This window comes from Primulina huaijiensis, chromosome 18, assembly GCF_012295235.1.
Source record: "Primulina huaijiensis isolate GDHJ02 chromosome 18, ASM1229523v2, whole genome shotgun sequence".
Taxonomy (NCBI): Eukaryota; Viridiplantae; Streptophyta; class Magnoliopsida; order Lamiales; family Gesneriaceae; genus Primulina; species Primulina huaijiensis.
In genome coordinates this window covers 20173982-20191095 of record NC_133323.1, presented here as the reverse complement: position 1 = coordinate 20191095, position 17114 = coordinate 20173982, and the positions used below count along the sequence as shown (strand labels likewise).

The window sequence follows — 17114 nt, the reverse complement described above, 5'->3', positions numbered from 1 at the left end:
TTTTATATTTGTTGTCTGGCGAACAAGAATTCTTAAACATATAGAGTTGTAAAGTGATCACTAAGAGTTTCAGTTACACATTGATAAATCCTAATTAAAATGAAGTGTTACAAGATGTTGTAAAACCAAAATCTTTTAGTGAAAATTTTCATAAGTGGGAGAAGGTGTGATATAGAAGTTTTATCTTCGAATATCCATAAAAATACTTGTGTTTTTTTTATTACGCACTTAACTTGAAAATTATATTTCAAGTCGCTTCTTGTTAAACTATCTAATATAGTTAATCACTAGTCAAGTCGGACCGTTTTCGTACTTATACTTTTTAGTTGTCCGGCAACTCTAGCCGTTCAAGAATATCAAGAATTCTTGATATGCTGAAAACTGATAGGAACGATTTAAAGTCAAAAAATTTAGTTAGAGCTTATTCACCTTTTTTAAACTCTAATTTGATCACAACAATATATATATCTCTCTTATGTTCTGGCTCCCTTGTCGACCACTTACTCAAGTGTTGGAAAAGGTTTAAGAGAACCTCCTAACTGGAACATTAAATTGAGCTTGCGTTTGACAATGTGCCCCTAACTGAGCAGTGGCACTTTTCATAAAAGCAAGCTTGTAATTACGGACTTGAGATTTTTGTGGAATTATGCAAGCAAAAACTTGAAATTTTCAGATAATTAAAAAATTAGAAAAATTAAAACACAATCGCTAGCCACAAAAATTATATATAAATTCCTTCGGAGCTAAACTGATCAGTTGTACTTGTAAACGATAATTGACATCCAAAACATTCAAGAGATCGAAAGTGTTCGTTTTGTTAATTATGTTGGTCATATTCATCCAGTCTTACTTAAACCAAACGATGAATGAACTGAAGATATTAAGGTAGCTATGCATCCAACTAGAAGAAATGCTGCTGGAATATAGCCCATGGAAAGATAGTCCTGGAACTTGGAGTCAGCGTTTCCCAAGTCAAAATACTTCTTCAAATCCATCGTCGATCCGAAAGCTGATCCAGCTCCGGTTGTCAATATGAAAGAAATGATCTACGACGCAATTAAAAAGGATCGAAATTAGTCGATATGTATTAATAAATTGAGTGAAATTTATATATACTACAAAAGAAAAATGAATTTAGAATAAAATAACATGTTGATTTACCTTGTCTGCGTAGAACTGAAACTTGAGGAAGCTGAAGGAACTGATTAGATGCCTCTTTGTTCTCATGTAGTATATTGCAAATGGAATTTGCAGCAACGTGTAGATCATCCCAATTATTGCTACGTAAAACATGTACCTATGTTCATAAATCAAGAAGCATTAGCATTCAGGTGGGAAAAATCGAAACACGAATATTCTAAAATTGGTCCTATAAGTGGACATATACATACTTTTGATACTCTAATAGGTTAAGCTATAACTGATCATAGTACAATAAATTTGTTTTTTTTTCTTCTCAATTTCATATAGTCGTAACATCAGTGTTCGGAGTCATGTCAGTACTCTAACAAAAATCGGACTGATAGTGCAAGAAATAAAGACAGTACGTTTGATCTAGATCTCTTTTAAACACAATGACATAATAATTAACCATTATACTATATGAAAAAAAATAAATGACTAAAAACTGAACACAACAACGACTGTTAATGATTTTTTTCTTCCAAAACTTGTAATATTATGAACCGGTGAAATGAAAGTATTATTGAATTTCAACAAGGATAAAAAGAAAAAAGTGAGAGAGCTTTCGCATGTTACTTGTAAGAACGAAAATCTTTGTATGTAAGCACATAACCATTGTCCAACGTCTCATCGTGAGTGGCCAGAACTGCGATCGATACTGCGAGAGAAATTAGGGTTACAACTCTTGTTGTTAGGGCTGTTTTGGGGGATTTTGAGCCATAATCAGCCACATCATCGTACTGGTAGTGAGGGTTTGACATCTTAATTGTAATTACAAATGCTCACTCGAATCCTTTATATAGATGACTCGAGGATTAAGTACTAATTTGTAAATCAACGTTGATTAACTAGTTAATTAATTAGTACTATGCTGGACTTATTCTATTCAGTATGATTATGATCTTTTGAAAGTTTCACTTATTTTTATTTGGCAATATTGTATTTTAGTTCAAGAAAATCCAAGCAGGGGGCTAGCTAGTCACTTCTTTCCGTCTCTATCAACTGGATCATTCCACGCTTTTGATCCTAATTTTATTTCGTCATGAGAATTGAGTCTTATTCTTGTAACTTTGATTATTTTTTTTTAATCATATTTTGTCGAAGTGCTGACATCAAATCGGAAAAATGATTATGTATCTCGGTGGCACATCAGTGCTCCGACGAAATAGAGTAAAAAAGTTACATAAATATATAATCTAGCTTTTACAATATAAAACATGAAAACAGAAAACATGACAATTTATGATATACAATTTTCTTGAATAGGCCGAGAGTTTTTTGACATACGCAAACAAAGGACAAAAATTGTTGTAAGACGGAACAAGGAGGATTGAAAAAATAACTAATCAGTCCAAATAGAGAGACTCATAGGTTGGTTTTTGAGTTAAAAAAATAGTCGCATTAGTTCATAAAAAATTGGGAAAATATATATTGGAAAGCAAAAGTAGATTGGTCAGATCTGCCGGCTTCTCTTGATTTTACTGTGGGAAATTAACATATGTCGTAGACGAGGAGTCCATCTGGAAAGTGTTTTAACTCATTTGTCTTTAAGGATTTGTTTCGTTTCATTTACGACGATGTTAACTATGAATATGATAATCACCATTGTAAAAGAATTAATGGGTGAAGTCATTATCAATTAATATTAAAATATTCTTTGATTTATATATACATGGTAAAATTAATCTTTATTATGATAATATTAGAGGCCAAACTTCATAAAAATTAATTTTCTTTCTATGGTGCGAGTATAATTAAGGAATTCTTTCGAAATATGAATTATTTTATTGTTAATTTAAATTTTGATCAAAGCATCAACTTATAATTTTGATTTGAAAATTACAAACAAATGAATAATTTAAGGATGTATATTTCATTCAGCCTTTTGGATTTATCAAGCAAATCAAGTGTGTTGCCTTCCAATGTTGTTTAGCTTATAAATTAATTTGGCTCATTAATTCATCATTTAATCCATTAAGCATTTTATTGATAGCATGTTATAGTAGGTTCTCAACGAGCTAACTTTTCGCTTGTGCTTTATTGACCTTCACNCGTCAATATTCTTCTAACAATCGTACACTGTATCATTGCTGAAATGCGGCGTTCCCACTACATGTTGCAGTCTGCTTTTGTACAGTTGTCGGTTGATAGCTACATTCCTTAACCGATGACGTGTCAAACTGTTTTATCAGTTTGACAAAGCCGATAGGATTAGCTGATTGCTGTCAACTGATTGTAGTATAACTGATTAGTTCCAACTGATCATCCAGTCGACTACATTGTTCAGTTAGCTTAGTTCAGTTGCCTTATCTGTGCACTAATATCCAGTTAGCCAACCAATAGTTTGCGTATTTTTAGATCAGTTCTTTTCAGCCTTCTTGATCAGTTTGTTCAATCTTTTTACGCTCAGTTTGTCAAACTTCCGAGATTTAGTTTCCAACAGTTTCTCCCTTTTTAGTGTTTGACAAAACTTAGAAAATGTGAACTGATCAAGCTGAATATTTTGTAGAATAAATAATCTTTTGTTGACAACTCTTTCAGTGTACAGATTTGTACAAAGAATGAAAGAATAAAATAATCTTATGCTGACTAAAAATTCTTCAAAATCTGCCAAACTCTTCAACTGAATAAGAATATAAAGACTGTCTTCTAACTGTTCTGGATCTCTTTATAGATTCAGTAGCCTTTGGTATCTCAGGAGACATAGCTCCTGAGGATTCTGGTTCCTGCTCCTTGTCTTCTTGATTAAAGATTACCAGGGCTATATCAGTTGATTCAGTCACAACAGTAACCATTTCTGAAACATCTTCTAGCAATGCTTCTTGTTGAAGTTCTGGAGGAGGAGTAAAAATCTGAACAGCAGTTGAGCTGGAAGGCTCGTCAGTTGGTAGATCAACGAATACTGTAATCGGTTCTTCAGTTGGTTGATCAACTGATACTGTAGTCAGCTCTTTAGTTTGCACTTCTTCAGTTGGTTCCTTGTGCAACTGAGCTATTTCAGTTTCAGCTAGAACTGCTTGTTCAGTTGTGGCAGCCGACTGAACTGGTTCTTCAGTTTCTTGCAAAATAACCTCTGAGGCTGGTTGTTCAGTTAAGCTCGGTTCTTCAACTGCTTCTGTAGTTAGAATATTCAGCTGGATATCAGTGGCAATTGATTGTATGACTTCGTCGATATTTGCCAGTGATAACTCAGCATCAGTGTAAAGCTGAAGATCTGCATTAGAAGATTGAGGAACTGAAGGTGATGGATGAGCATCCTTTGAAGAAGGAGCAGTTGCTGGCTCAGTTGATTCAGCAACTGGTTCCTGGGATGGCTTTGGGTATTTAACTGATTGTCCAGCCTGCTCTTCAGATGAAGGACTTTGGGTATTTGTTGAAATAATCAACTCTTGATCTATTTCCCAACTTTTGATCTTCATCTGTAGTGATCGTAGGTCCGTGTCCAGCTGATCATGAACTGCTCTGTCATTGAAAGCAGTTGAATTGGTTGGATCATAATTTAGGCGGAGCTGATCGATCAGTTGAGCGAGTTTCTTGACATGCACCAGATCAAAGAAGTATGCCTTCCTTTCCAGTGCTTGAACAATCGAGGCTGCTTTGACTACCTTCAAGACTACAACTTCCAAAGCAATGAATTTCTTCAACACTGCTTTCTTCTGCAATTGCTTCGCAAAAACTCCGGTTCTAAATCTGACCCATTCATTGTAAGTCTTGAGCTTTCATTTAGAAAACTCATTGACCTTTTTCCATATCAGGTCGTTATGAGTTTGAATTGAGTTTGTCGGTCGGGGCTCTTCAATCATCTTGCCCTTTCCTTTTGGGTCAGTTAGGACATTAGAGATACTCAGTCGTGATTCAGTTGCATCCACTTTCTCCCTTATCACTACTCCTTTTGGTCTGGAAAATGGTAGAGTAGTTGGGGCAGTGATGGAGATCAATGGAGCTTTGACTCCTGCTGGTTTTTGCTTATCACCAGATTTGGTGATAATCTTCTTAGATTGAGAAGTTGAAAGTGGTGACTAACCTTCAGTTGAAGACTCAACTGGAACTGTCCTCAAAGGTATGGCGCTGATAAGCTTTTAGCTTCAGTCAGTTCAATCTTTCAGTTGGGATTGTTTCCAGAACAACTGCTGGTTTGGTTTTGAGAGTTCTTGGCTTCTTCGTGATTTTTGGAGATGGAGTTCTCTTTGAATCAGTCTCACTGACAATCAGTTTCCTTTTGATTGTCCTTTTCTGATCTAACTTCTTGACTGATTTGGGAGCTTCCTGCATCTCAATCTCATTCTTCACTTTGATGAATTGCTCAGGTGACATTTCGATCTTGATTTTTGGTACCTGAACACTCTTAGCATTGAAAATTTTGAATTTGGATGACTTTTCAGAAGAGTCACCCAACAAACCGTTTTCTTCAATAAGTAGCTGAGTGGCTCAGCAAATCCCTTTGACTGTTTGGAGGATTGAAGCATGTTCTTGAGGATAGAAAAGATGATGGATGACCATTTCAGTCTTCGTCTAGCCATGATAGCAGTCATCACTTGGAACTTTTCTAAAGTGAGAGCAGCAAATGAGCCTGCTTTGGCGAGTAGTCCCTTGGCCACAATGTCTGCCAGTAACTGAATCTCTGGCTTCAGTTCTTTCTTAGGATCAGAGACTTTGATTTTCCGTCCATCTGCAGATAGAAGCGTCTGCATCTCCACGACATCAGAAGTCTTAACTTCAGAGATATTAGCCAAGCCATCAGAAGGTAGTTGGAAGAGATTGGTGAAGGAGTCTTCGTCAATGATCAGTAGTTGATTGTTGACGGTTGAAGTGAGTTTGCCGTCAGCAGAGATGAAGCCATTAGCATACAGATCCTGAATCTCTTTAGGATAGATTTCTTGTGATGATAATCCCAAAAAGTTCTTCAGTCCAGCTGCTTCCAGCTTGAGAAAGACGTCTTTGATAGCTTCGTCCTTGACAGATAGAACTGAATCAAAGTCAATTGCCATTGCATTGAGAATGTATGCAGGGACTTGATTTGCCATTACTGATAGTTTTAATATCTTGCAGAAAAAGCTCTATGTATTTGATTTGCTCTGAGAGTTGTAATGCGTGTAAAGAAACTGAAATGAAGAGAGTTCAATTTATTATGTTTGTGACTGTTCAAATTTTTGGACATGTGTCAGTTCAAGATAAAATCGTTTGTACGTGCGGTGAAAACGTGAACAGAAGTCTAATGGATCACGTGGGTCCACGTTTCAAATTATTATTCAATGAATGACATTAATTAAATGCATGATTTTAATAGTCACATCACTTAATATGGAATACTTATCGAATTATCAGTTAACTTATTGGATAAGATCAGTTAGGTCAGTAATTGAGTGATCAGTTGAAAACTGAGTAAGTTCAGTTGAAGACCAAATGACTATTGTCTTATCAGTTAACCATTTAAATTCGACATTCCCCCTCAATAAATGCATATAAATAAAAAGGGTAGAAGAAACTCAGTCTGAATCAGTCAAGTGCATTTTGTTAACTGATGTCTCTTCGTCTTCTTCTATTTCTTCAATAAAGGTCTGTCTATTAATAAGATTACTGTCATTAGATAATAACAACAACAATTAAGTACAGATGGATAGAGAAAGCAGTTCCAACATCCTTGTTCCTTCTGCAACGCTTCGCCGTTTGGAGAGTTTGAAAGAAGCTATTGAGGATCTTGTCTTGGAAAAAGTCATGTTCACCTAGACTAAAATACATGACCTCCAGACCATTCAGCGAGATGGATCAGTTGCTACTGATAAACAGTGGGCAACTGAGCTCAAATATAAGAGGCATCTTGATCTTATTCATACTTCAGATCTTGCCACTGATGAAGGTCTTTTACAGTAGATGCTTTTTGAAAGATCGTGTGCTGGTGCCTTTGAAGGCATTTCAAACACAATATTTTTCAATGAGCTGCAATAGCTCGTGTTCTAAGAATGTTAACACCGATGAATTAAATCGAGATTGATTTTAAAACCAAGCAGAAGAAGCTCGAAATAATACTTCGTGAAAAAAGCTGTTATATTATAAAACATTTTAACTTATGTAAACTAAAAAACAGAGGATCAATTGTCGCATATATCAGTTCAGTTATGGTAAGAACTGAACTGACGGATGCTCTAACTGATCAAGTCAATTTGAAAACAGTAGTTAATCAGTTAAATACACAAGATATGTTTATGGATGTTCGGAGACTTCAACTGCTCCTACGTCACCCCTTATACCACCTCAGGTAGGATCCACTAGAAGACTTTGATTTATACAACTACTTGTACAAACCCGATGACAAGATAAGAAGGTAGTGATCTTGAATCTTGAACTTATAAATCATGAGCGTGTGTACATAAAAGAGCAGTATAATATTGATTATCAAAATTTTGCCCATCAAGATGGATGGACAAGGAGATCATAATATTCATTTATCCACAAAAAAAAAAAAAATCAAACCTTTGGATGACAATCTATCCTAATCTCAAAATCTGAAGCTAAAACATGAAGATGATAATTGTGACGAACCGTGTCTTAAAATACTAATACTTTAATATTTACGAAAAAACTGAAAGTTTTTTTTAAGCAAAAGTATAACTCTTAAAATAAAATAACGGTCACCACTCATACTAAAATAAAATTTATTCTTAAAACTCCATTATTTAAATACCAAAACTATAAAATCCTTAATTTACTCTGACATAATTTGAAAAAGTCTAATAAAATCTCAACTTGCTAGTCCCTAAAATCAGTGCACAATAAAATCAGAGTAAATATTTTTAAAATGTGCATAACAAAATCTCGTCGCTACAAGTTCCTCGGGTTTGCAATTACACTGGCCCGAGCCTGCTCACTGGCCACCGCCTCATGTCTTCTCAACTACATCATCTGCATCGATCAAGTCTAGTGAGCCTAATGACTCATCATGCATAAACTGTAAATAACGAATAATATGTAGTAAAAATCCATGCAATTTAAACTTAGCTCGTACGTAAAATATTATAAGCATAAACATGTATAACGTGATTTTCCTGCATAAACAATTCATAAAAATCATAAAATCATATTTTTATACTTGTCATACATAATCGTAAACGTAGATAATTTTGCGTAGAGTTTTGTTCAATGCAAGTGACCCATACATATAATTCGTTTGATCAAACTATACCACAGTACTAGGTCAAAAGGGATCACCACAGCCCTTGGACTGGATGTCCGCTCTCTAACATAACATAATCCTCCGAAAAGGTTAGAAAGATCTCCGGACACGTTCTCCTGCTTCCAAATCCGTAACATAATTTGGCTACAAGACAAATCGCATAGCTCGAAAATGATTATTTTGCACGTGATACATATTTACGAACATCTTGGACTTCGTTAGAACGCCCTGGACATACTGCCAAAACCTCAATATTTAACTAACCAAACATAGCCCCAAGATGCACTCGGACACGTACGATTCCCGAATTAAATAAAATAGCTTACGACCTACCGAACGACTCGGGACTCGAACCATCCTTAGCCAACATTCTAACCTAATGTTCAAGAGCCTAAACCAGCCCCGAACCATGACAAAACTCCTTAAACCATGAACAATACCCAACGCATGAAAACGACTCATGGAGACACAATATAACCCATATACGCTTCTCACGACTTCACGCCTAAACCAACGTGAACCGGACCCGAACAAAGCCCTACACTCAAATCTTAGACTCAGCTTAAGCCCATGTTCCAGCGCTTTACATCTAGACCATGCCCAAGCCTCACAAAACCAGCAATACCATGAAAGCCCCTCATGTGAGGGCCAATTTTGTGCAGCTATAGTTTTTCTGGTTCCAGCCACCTAGCTGCCGCTCCAGACCATGAACCATCATAACAAGACTCGTCCTAGGACCTTAAGACATGCCCCAAATCATAGCCAAGAGCCCTGGTCCAGCGTATCGAACACATACAGCCCCTTACATGCACCCCAACCTGTGCACGTCCGCTTGTTTCAGTCCCAACACTTTTCTTGGACAGCCACACCATGAACCACCTTAACTAGGGTCATCTTAGGACTCTTAGAAACTTCTTAAACCATAGTTCCGAGCGCAGGTGCAGTCCCTACGCTCATCCAAGAGACCGAACCCAAGAACGGCACCCACATTCCATAATTCGCGTCTCCTACTTCCCACGCTAAACCAGTAGCTACTGACCCTACTGGACCTCATACCAGCATCTAAACACACCAATAGCATCCCCGGGGATCCAACCGAAGCCTTCGATCAAGAATCCTCAAGAGCACTAGAGTCTTGCACTAAAATTTTCAGAAACGATTTCAAATCGATTAGCATAATATCTTGCATATAACAAACGATTTTTCATGCATGATTTACATAAAAATACATAATATAACATGATCAATGCGTCAAAGAAGGTTTTAGACATGTCTTTGTGATCATCGTTAAAGAAGGTTTTAGACATGTTTTTGTGTTAAAACACACGAATTATCGAATATCGACTCAGGGAAGAACGAAAGGCGTTGCGTTGCGTTTTTCTTGCTTCAAAGGATCGAAAATCCTTCAGAGGAATGGGCTGATGTTTTGGTAATAGTGGTTGCTAGAAGAAGGAGCCAAAAGAACCCAATTCACCAACCTAGAACTTACGTATTTTATGTATGTGTGGCTTGTTTGTGTTTTTTGGTGTTTGTGTGTGTGTTCAATGTGTGGGTTTTGTGTAGCCGTGGGTTTTATGTCTAGAATATGGTAGAACTCTTGTATTTAAATGGGATAATTATTAGTTGTTTTAGTTTAATTAAAACTCTAATTAAATTTATTAATTATGCCCTTACAATTTAAATTACTAATTAGCCTTCCATTAACTCTTGAAATTAATGATCCTACAAATGTTAAATTCTACCCTTGGTTAAATACTACCTAGTTTAATGAGTTAATTTATAAAAATAATTATTAAAATATTTTATTTCGAGTGGACGTATTTAAATTCCTAAATTTTTGAATTTTGTTAATTAAAATGCTTAACATTTCTATTTCACTCGATAAATTAAATTTAGCCCTAAAGATGCTAAAATTTATAACACCTTTAAAATACTCTTCATGTCGGCTTTGATCTCCCAAGTAGCTTCTTCGTCGAAATGTTCAGCTATTTGACCTTGACCAACTTGGTAACTTTGTTCTGTAGTCTCCTCTCCTGCCGATCTAAAATCTGAATGGGCTTCTCCTCGTATGAAAGGTTTGGTGATAGCTGTAACGGTTCAAAGCTCAGTACATGTGAAGGATTCTCCATGTACTTCCTTAGCATAGAAACGTGGAGCACATTGCATACACCTGTCAGATTCGACGGCAGTGCTACTCGATATGTTAGTGTTCCCACTTTCTTGAGAATCTCGAATGGTCCTATGAATCTCGGAGTCAACTTTCCTTTCTTCCCAAATCTCATAACACCCTTCATAGGTGTTATTTTTATGAAGACGTTGTCTCCTACGGCAAATTCGAGGTCCTTTCTTCTCTTGTCAACGTAGCTCTTTTGACGAATCTGAGAAGTCTTCATCATGTCCCGGATTTTGACTACTCTACGTCTATAGTCTGTTGTACAATCTCTGGACCAAGCTCTAATCTCTCGCCGACTTCATCCCAGTGAATAGGCGATCTGCACTTCCTTCCATATAGTGCCTCTTAGGGAGTCATACCTATTGATGACTGAAAACTGTTGTTATAGGTGAACTCCACAAGAGATAACTTCGATTCCCAACTCTCATGGAAATCGATCATGCATGCTCGCATTAGGTCTTCTAAAATCCGTATCACCCTCTCGAACTGACCATCTGTCTGAGGATGGAATGATGTAATGAATAGCAACTTCGTCCCCATTGCGAAATGCGAACTCTTCCAAAAAGACGATGTGAACCTCGGGTATCTGTCAGATACGATGGTAACTGGGATTCCATGTAATTTGACGATATCCCGGATATAAAGCTCTGCATACTGCTTCATAGAAAAGTCGTCTTTACAGGAAAGAAGTACACCGACTTGGCAGACAATCAACGATTACCCAAATAGCGTTAGATCCTCTGACTGACCTTGACAAACAGACTACGAAATTCATGTTAATGTTCTTCCATTTCCACTCTAGGATAAGAAGAGGTTTGTGCATCCCTGCTGAGTAAAGAAATATTTGAGATTCTTGTAATCTGTGAATATATGGCATTTCTCACCATACAAGTAGTGTCTCCATATCTTCAAGTTAAAGACCACGGAAGCTAACTCCAAATCATGAGTCAGATAATTCTTTTCATGCACCTTCAACTGGCTAGAGTCATATGCAATGACTCGGCCATGCTGTATCAGTACAACGCCTAATCCGAGCTTAGAAGTATCGGTGTACAACACAAAGTTGTCTTGCCCTGATGGCATGGTTAAAACTGACGCTGTTATAAGAGCTTGCTTCAATGTTTCTAAGCTCTTCTGGAAGTCAGCATTCCATACATACTTGGCATTCTTCTTTGTCAATGAGGTGAGTAGCACTGCAATAGAAGAAAATCCCTAAATGAATTTTCTATAGTAACCCGCTAATCCCAAGAAACTATGGATTTCTGATGTGTTCTTCGGCTCAACTCATTCCTTCACTGTTTCCACTTTGGACGGGTCAACCTCAATACCATTACTAGAAATGACATGTCCAAAAAATGTCACCTTCTCTAACCAAAATTAATACTTGCTAAATTTTACAAACAACACACGATTCTGCAGTACTTGAAATGCGGTACGCAGATGCTGGCCATGCTCCTCCTGGTTATTCGAATAAATGAGGATGTTATATATGAATACGATGACAAACTGATCCAAGTAAGGGTGGAATACGCGATTCATGAGATACATGAAGATCGCTGGAGCATTCATCAATCCAAACGACATCACTAAGAACTCGTAATGCCCATAGCGAGTTCTGAATGTTGTTTTGTGCACATCTGCGTCCTTCACCCTCAGCTGGTGATACTCGAAGAAAAGATCTATTTTAGAAAACACAGAAGCTCATTGCAATTGATCGAATAAGTCCTCGATCCTAGGCAATGGGTACTTATTCTTCACTGAAACTCTATTCAGCTCCCAGTAATCGATGCAAAGCCTCATGCTTCCATCCTTCTTCTTCACGAAGAGTACTGGTGCACCCCAAGGTGAGAAACTAGGGCGTATGAATCCTTTATCTAGTTGATGTTGTATTAGTTGTTTGTTTTGAGCTGCTTCATCTCTTCAGGCGCTAATCGATACGATGCCTTGAAGATCGGCACAGTACTCAGCATACAATGGGAAACTCCACCTCGCGCTCAGGTGGGATACCCGCAATGTCTTCATGAAAGACGTCTAGAAAATCTCTGAAAATTGGGATGTCTGCTACTGTCTGACTGGTTGCAACAGGGGTTAAAATAATGCTCGTTAAGAATGCTTGGCAGACCCTAAGTGTAAGTTTCCTCGCCTGAAGACATGATATCATCCGTGGCGTGATGTTGTATCCAATTGGCTTGAATACAAACTCCTCCTCACCTAGTGGTCTTACCATCTGTGAATTTTGTTGGAAATTTATTGACACTCCATTCTTCGACAACCAATCCATACCTAGAATGATGTCAAACTCGGGCATCGACAATACAATAAGGTCAACGTAGACTATATGGCTCTGTAACTCGAGACTCAAGTCTCTGACCACACTAGAAGTAGACAGTATCTCTCCAGATGTAACGGTCATAGAATAACTCGCGTCGAACCTGTTGGGCTTGACATCCAAAAATCTCACAAAGCCGTCTGATATAAAAGAATGAGTAGCCCCGGAATCTAACAGAGCATTCGTGGCTACTCCCGCTATATAGATCCTCCCTGTGACAATATTAACATACACTCAATCCAACAATTCTCAAAAATGCTAAATTTAATCTCATGCAAAGGATAAATCCACAATCCTAAAGTTCTCATGAAAATTTCTAAATTTAGCCTACTTGTATACCCAAAATTTCGAACCATGCATAATAAATTTCAACAAATAATACTGTCCTAAATAAATTATATTACCTGTTAAGAGTGTAGTGTATAGGTCTGTCTCCTCGGCATGCATTATAAAGAATCGGCCCTGAGTCAGCTGCTTCCACTATGGACAATTTTTAAACATGTGACCAGTGGATCCACACTTGAAGCACTTGCCTAAACCCCATAGAAACTCTCCTTCATGCTTGCGGATGCACTTTGGGCACACAGGATATTCAGCAAGCTTCTGAGCAACCTTCTTCGGTGGTGGTGGTTGTCTTTTGCCCTTGATAGGCCCTTGAAACGGCCTCTTAGCTGGCTGCTGAAACTGTCGTTGTGGTTCCTGAGATGGCCTCTTGCCCTGCCTGTAAATCTCGATGTCCTTTTGATCCTGCTCAACCGCCAACGCTCTGGTCACTGCAACGACATAAGTAGGAGGACCAGCTATACGAACATCACGGTGCAAGATCGGCCGTAATCCATCCATGAAGTGCCTCAGTTTCTCCCTGGCGTCATTAGCTATCAGGGGCACAAAGTGACACCCCTGCTCGAATTTCCTCACGAACTCCTCATCACTGCGGCCTCCCTGTCTCAATGTCATAAACTCCCTAGTCAGTCGGGAGCGTACATCATTAGTGACGTACTTGGAGTAGAATACCTCCTTGAAACCTTCTCGAGTCAGGGTCTGCAGATTCACCGACACTGATGCTCCTTCTCACCATAATCGAGCATTATCCTTCAGCAAATAAGTGGCGACCGCACCTAACTCTGTCAGCATCTTGTAGCTCAATAAGGTAAAGATCACCTTTATGAACTTAATCAATCCCTAAGCCACCATAGGATCAGTCGTACCCCCAAAATCCTTAAGGTCCATCTTACGAAATCGTTCATACATTCCTTCAGGCCTCGTCCTCCTATCAAATTCAATATTGTTCCTCGCAAACTGCGTAAAGAACTGAGTCATGTCCGCAAGCATCAGAGCCTGAAGGTCTAGTAGTGGACGTGGAGGGGAAACTCTCAGCTCATCACGAGCCTCACGGCTCTCAAGGTCAATCACACGTCTACGAGGCATATTGTTCCACAATTTAACCCAACACGTAACCAACATGCATAACCGAGCTACTTGTATAACATGCTAAAATGATTTTAAAACTTAAACATGCAGTTAAGGAAACGTACTTAACACTTAGCTGTAAAAACTTACAGACTTGAGGCGTGACTTCCTGAATTTCTCGTAACCAACACTGGCAAAACCCTATATCATGAAACCTTGCGCTTTGATACCAACTGTAACGAACCGTGTCTTAAAATACTAATACTTTAATATTTGCAGAAAAATTAAAATTTTCTTATTAAGTAATTTATTAAAAATATGACTCTTAAAATAAAATAATGGTCACTACTCATGCTAAAATAAAATTTATATTAAAATTTTCTTATTAAATAGTTTATTAAAAGTATGACTCTTAATGTTTTGTACCAAATTTCATCCGAAAAAATCATGTGTTAATATCAAAATTTTTTATACATGTTTGGGTATTTAAAATCATATATTAGTGTCAAATCTGAATCATTTAGTACTCAAATGTCATACATCAATATCATATTTTCAATATTTTGTACCGAATTTTTATCCGAAAAAATACATGTCATTAATACCAAAGTTTGTTATACATGTTGGGGTGCTTAGAAATCATATTAGTGTCAGATCTAAATATTTAGTACTCAAATATCATATATTAATAGCAACTTGTCAATGTTTTGTACCGAATTTTCATGTGAGAAAGATGTGTCATTAATATAAAAAAAATTATACATGATTGATTACTCAAAAATTATATATTAGTGTTAGATCTAAAATATTTATTTTTGAAATATGATATATTTGTTTCAGATTTTCAATGTTTTATATCATATTTCATCCGAAAAACATATATGAGTCCAAGAAGTGCAGAAGCATTTTTTGTGTTGGTTAGATACTGCAGAAAAATAATCAATCAGACATATATTGAACACATATTTAACTATTGAGATAAGAATTTATTGATCATTTGCTCTTATATTAATACTATTTTTTATTTATACTATTTTTTTTTTATTTCAGAATTAAGTAAAGGAAGCATTAGGTAGGGGCCGTAGGGCCTTTGACATATAAGGAATCCACTTTTCAAGAAAATAATAATGCGCAGCAGCTTAGGTTTGGAGATCGATGGGTCAAAACAATCATCGTGCTCTCCTCTCCAAATATAAGAATTTTTTTTGTATTTTCAAAATGTTTACATGTATTAAAAACAATGTAGCATGTAAAATTAAAATATTTCATATCAAATTAATATGGACCAAATCTCTTATGTTGAAATGCTTGTGGATAAAAAAAAAGGTTTTAATAGTAAAGCACATGAGCTTACAAATATTTTTCAAATTTAAAAATATAGTAATTGTTATTGTTGAAATCAGATAATGTCAGTATTAATTGAAAATATTCACTCCGTTCCTAATATATAAATTTTTTTGTTTTTCAAATAAATTATTAGAATTATTGAAAAAACAAATTAAGTTCATAAACAAACATATTATTTTATCTTTTTTTAATTCATTCAAAAACGATCGAACGTTTTTCAAGATTTAATGAATATGAATATATTAGTAAAAAAAACAAGAAAAATAATATTAAAATTTGATTTTTCGAAGGAAATATATTATAATTTTTTGAATGGTGATATAAAACATAAGTTGAGAAAAAAAATCCTTATCCATAAAAGAGAAAAAATAAACAAGGTCGTATACATAGTATTATAAAAAAATTATTTAACATTTTGAGAGAACTAAAATATTTGAAATTTCATATTATTAAAGTGGAAAAGACAAGGATTTGGGAGGAAAAAAAAAATCAATAAAAAAGGAAAAACCCGTTGTTCTTGGTGAACTTGATGACAACTGGAATTCACATTACTCGAAAGTCACTCCTTAATTGTCGCCATTTTTTGCATATAATTCTCCAACAAGTTATGGTTTGTTCTTGATCACTCTTTTTCAAATTTAAATAAATAAAATATTGATGGGAATTAAATTGGTGAGTTCCCAAATGATTGAATGCATGTGGTTGAGGTATGAGGTATCTAGCATTTAAAATTTGTAATTTTGAGAAACATTTTTAGAACATGATTTTTAAAAAATATAAAGATACCTTTGTGTTTTAAAAAAATTATGAAAAAAAATATCACAATTGTCAGTGGACTCCACTATGGATAAATTAATTATATTTAATTTATTACACCAGCCTAGGATATGATTAGAACTAAAATTAAGTCTTCGTGTTTGAGCATAGTTAAACTCAAGTTTTCACCGAGTTTGATCATGACTTTCCAACTATTAAAAATAACGTTAGCTTGATAGAGATTAGAGAAAATAATTCTTAACTGGAAGAAATTTGCAAATGGGAGAACACACATTTGTCATCGTTCGGGTACGAACTGCATGAACTTTTGGGTTTAACACTGTAATATGCAAATCACGTTAATTAAGTAAACTACACAAACAAATTATGTAAATCACGTTAATTAAATAAACTACACAAACAAATCATGTATGATAAAAAAAAATATGAGAGTAATTCTAATATTTTTTTATTGGTTGAAGTACATGTAACTGGGATGGTTTGGTTGTCCGTTGTAATAGGAGAGCCGTTGCCCTATCGTTAGTTATGTAATAATTATTAAACTTTGCTTTTTTCATGAAAGGGTGGAGAACGAAATTATGTTCCTTTCTCAACGGATTCAGACAAAGTTGGCCCCTTAACGTTAACCATTGTTGTGCAGTTCCTCGATTTCCGAATTTAATGATTTATTCGATTGGGGGAATCTAATTTTATTTTAAATTTTTAAAAACAAAAAAAATAAATAA

The 17114-nt window shown here is 35.9% G+C and overlaps 1 protein-coding gene across 1 annotated transcript; it reads right to left on the bottom strand.

Annotated features, from left to right (window-relative positions):
* Positions 1–836: 836 nt before the first annotated feature.
* LOC140963997 (CASP-like protein 4D1) lies at positions 837–1943 on the bottom strand. The gene is made up of 3 exons (XM_073423474.1): positions 1759–1943; positions 1162–1297; positions 837–1046 (listed from the first exon to the last, which is right to left on the bottom strand). Exons 1-3 carry the CDS (start codon positions 1941–1943, stop codon positions 837–839), a joined length of 531 nt encoding a protein of 176 aa, XP_073279575.1.
* Positions 1944–17114: the final 15171 nt, after the last annotated feature.

What these genes read in the sequence shown, in the direction of transcription:
- LOC140963997 (XM_073423474.1), bottom strand. Translation starts at nt 1,943, where the DNA reads ATGTCAAACCCTCACTACCAGTACGATGATGTGGCTGATTATGGCTCA. An exon ending in AAAGATTTTCGTTCTTACAA is followed by an intron (nt 1,298 to 1,758) that starts GTAACATGCGAA and finishes TTATGAACATAG; the next exon opens with GTACATGTTTTACGTAGCAA. An exon ending in TTCAGTTCTACGCAGACAAG is followed by an intron (nt 1,047 to 1,161) that starts GTAAATCAACAT and finishes ATTGCGTCGTAG; the next exon opens with ATCATTTCTTTCATATTGAC.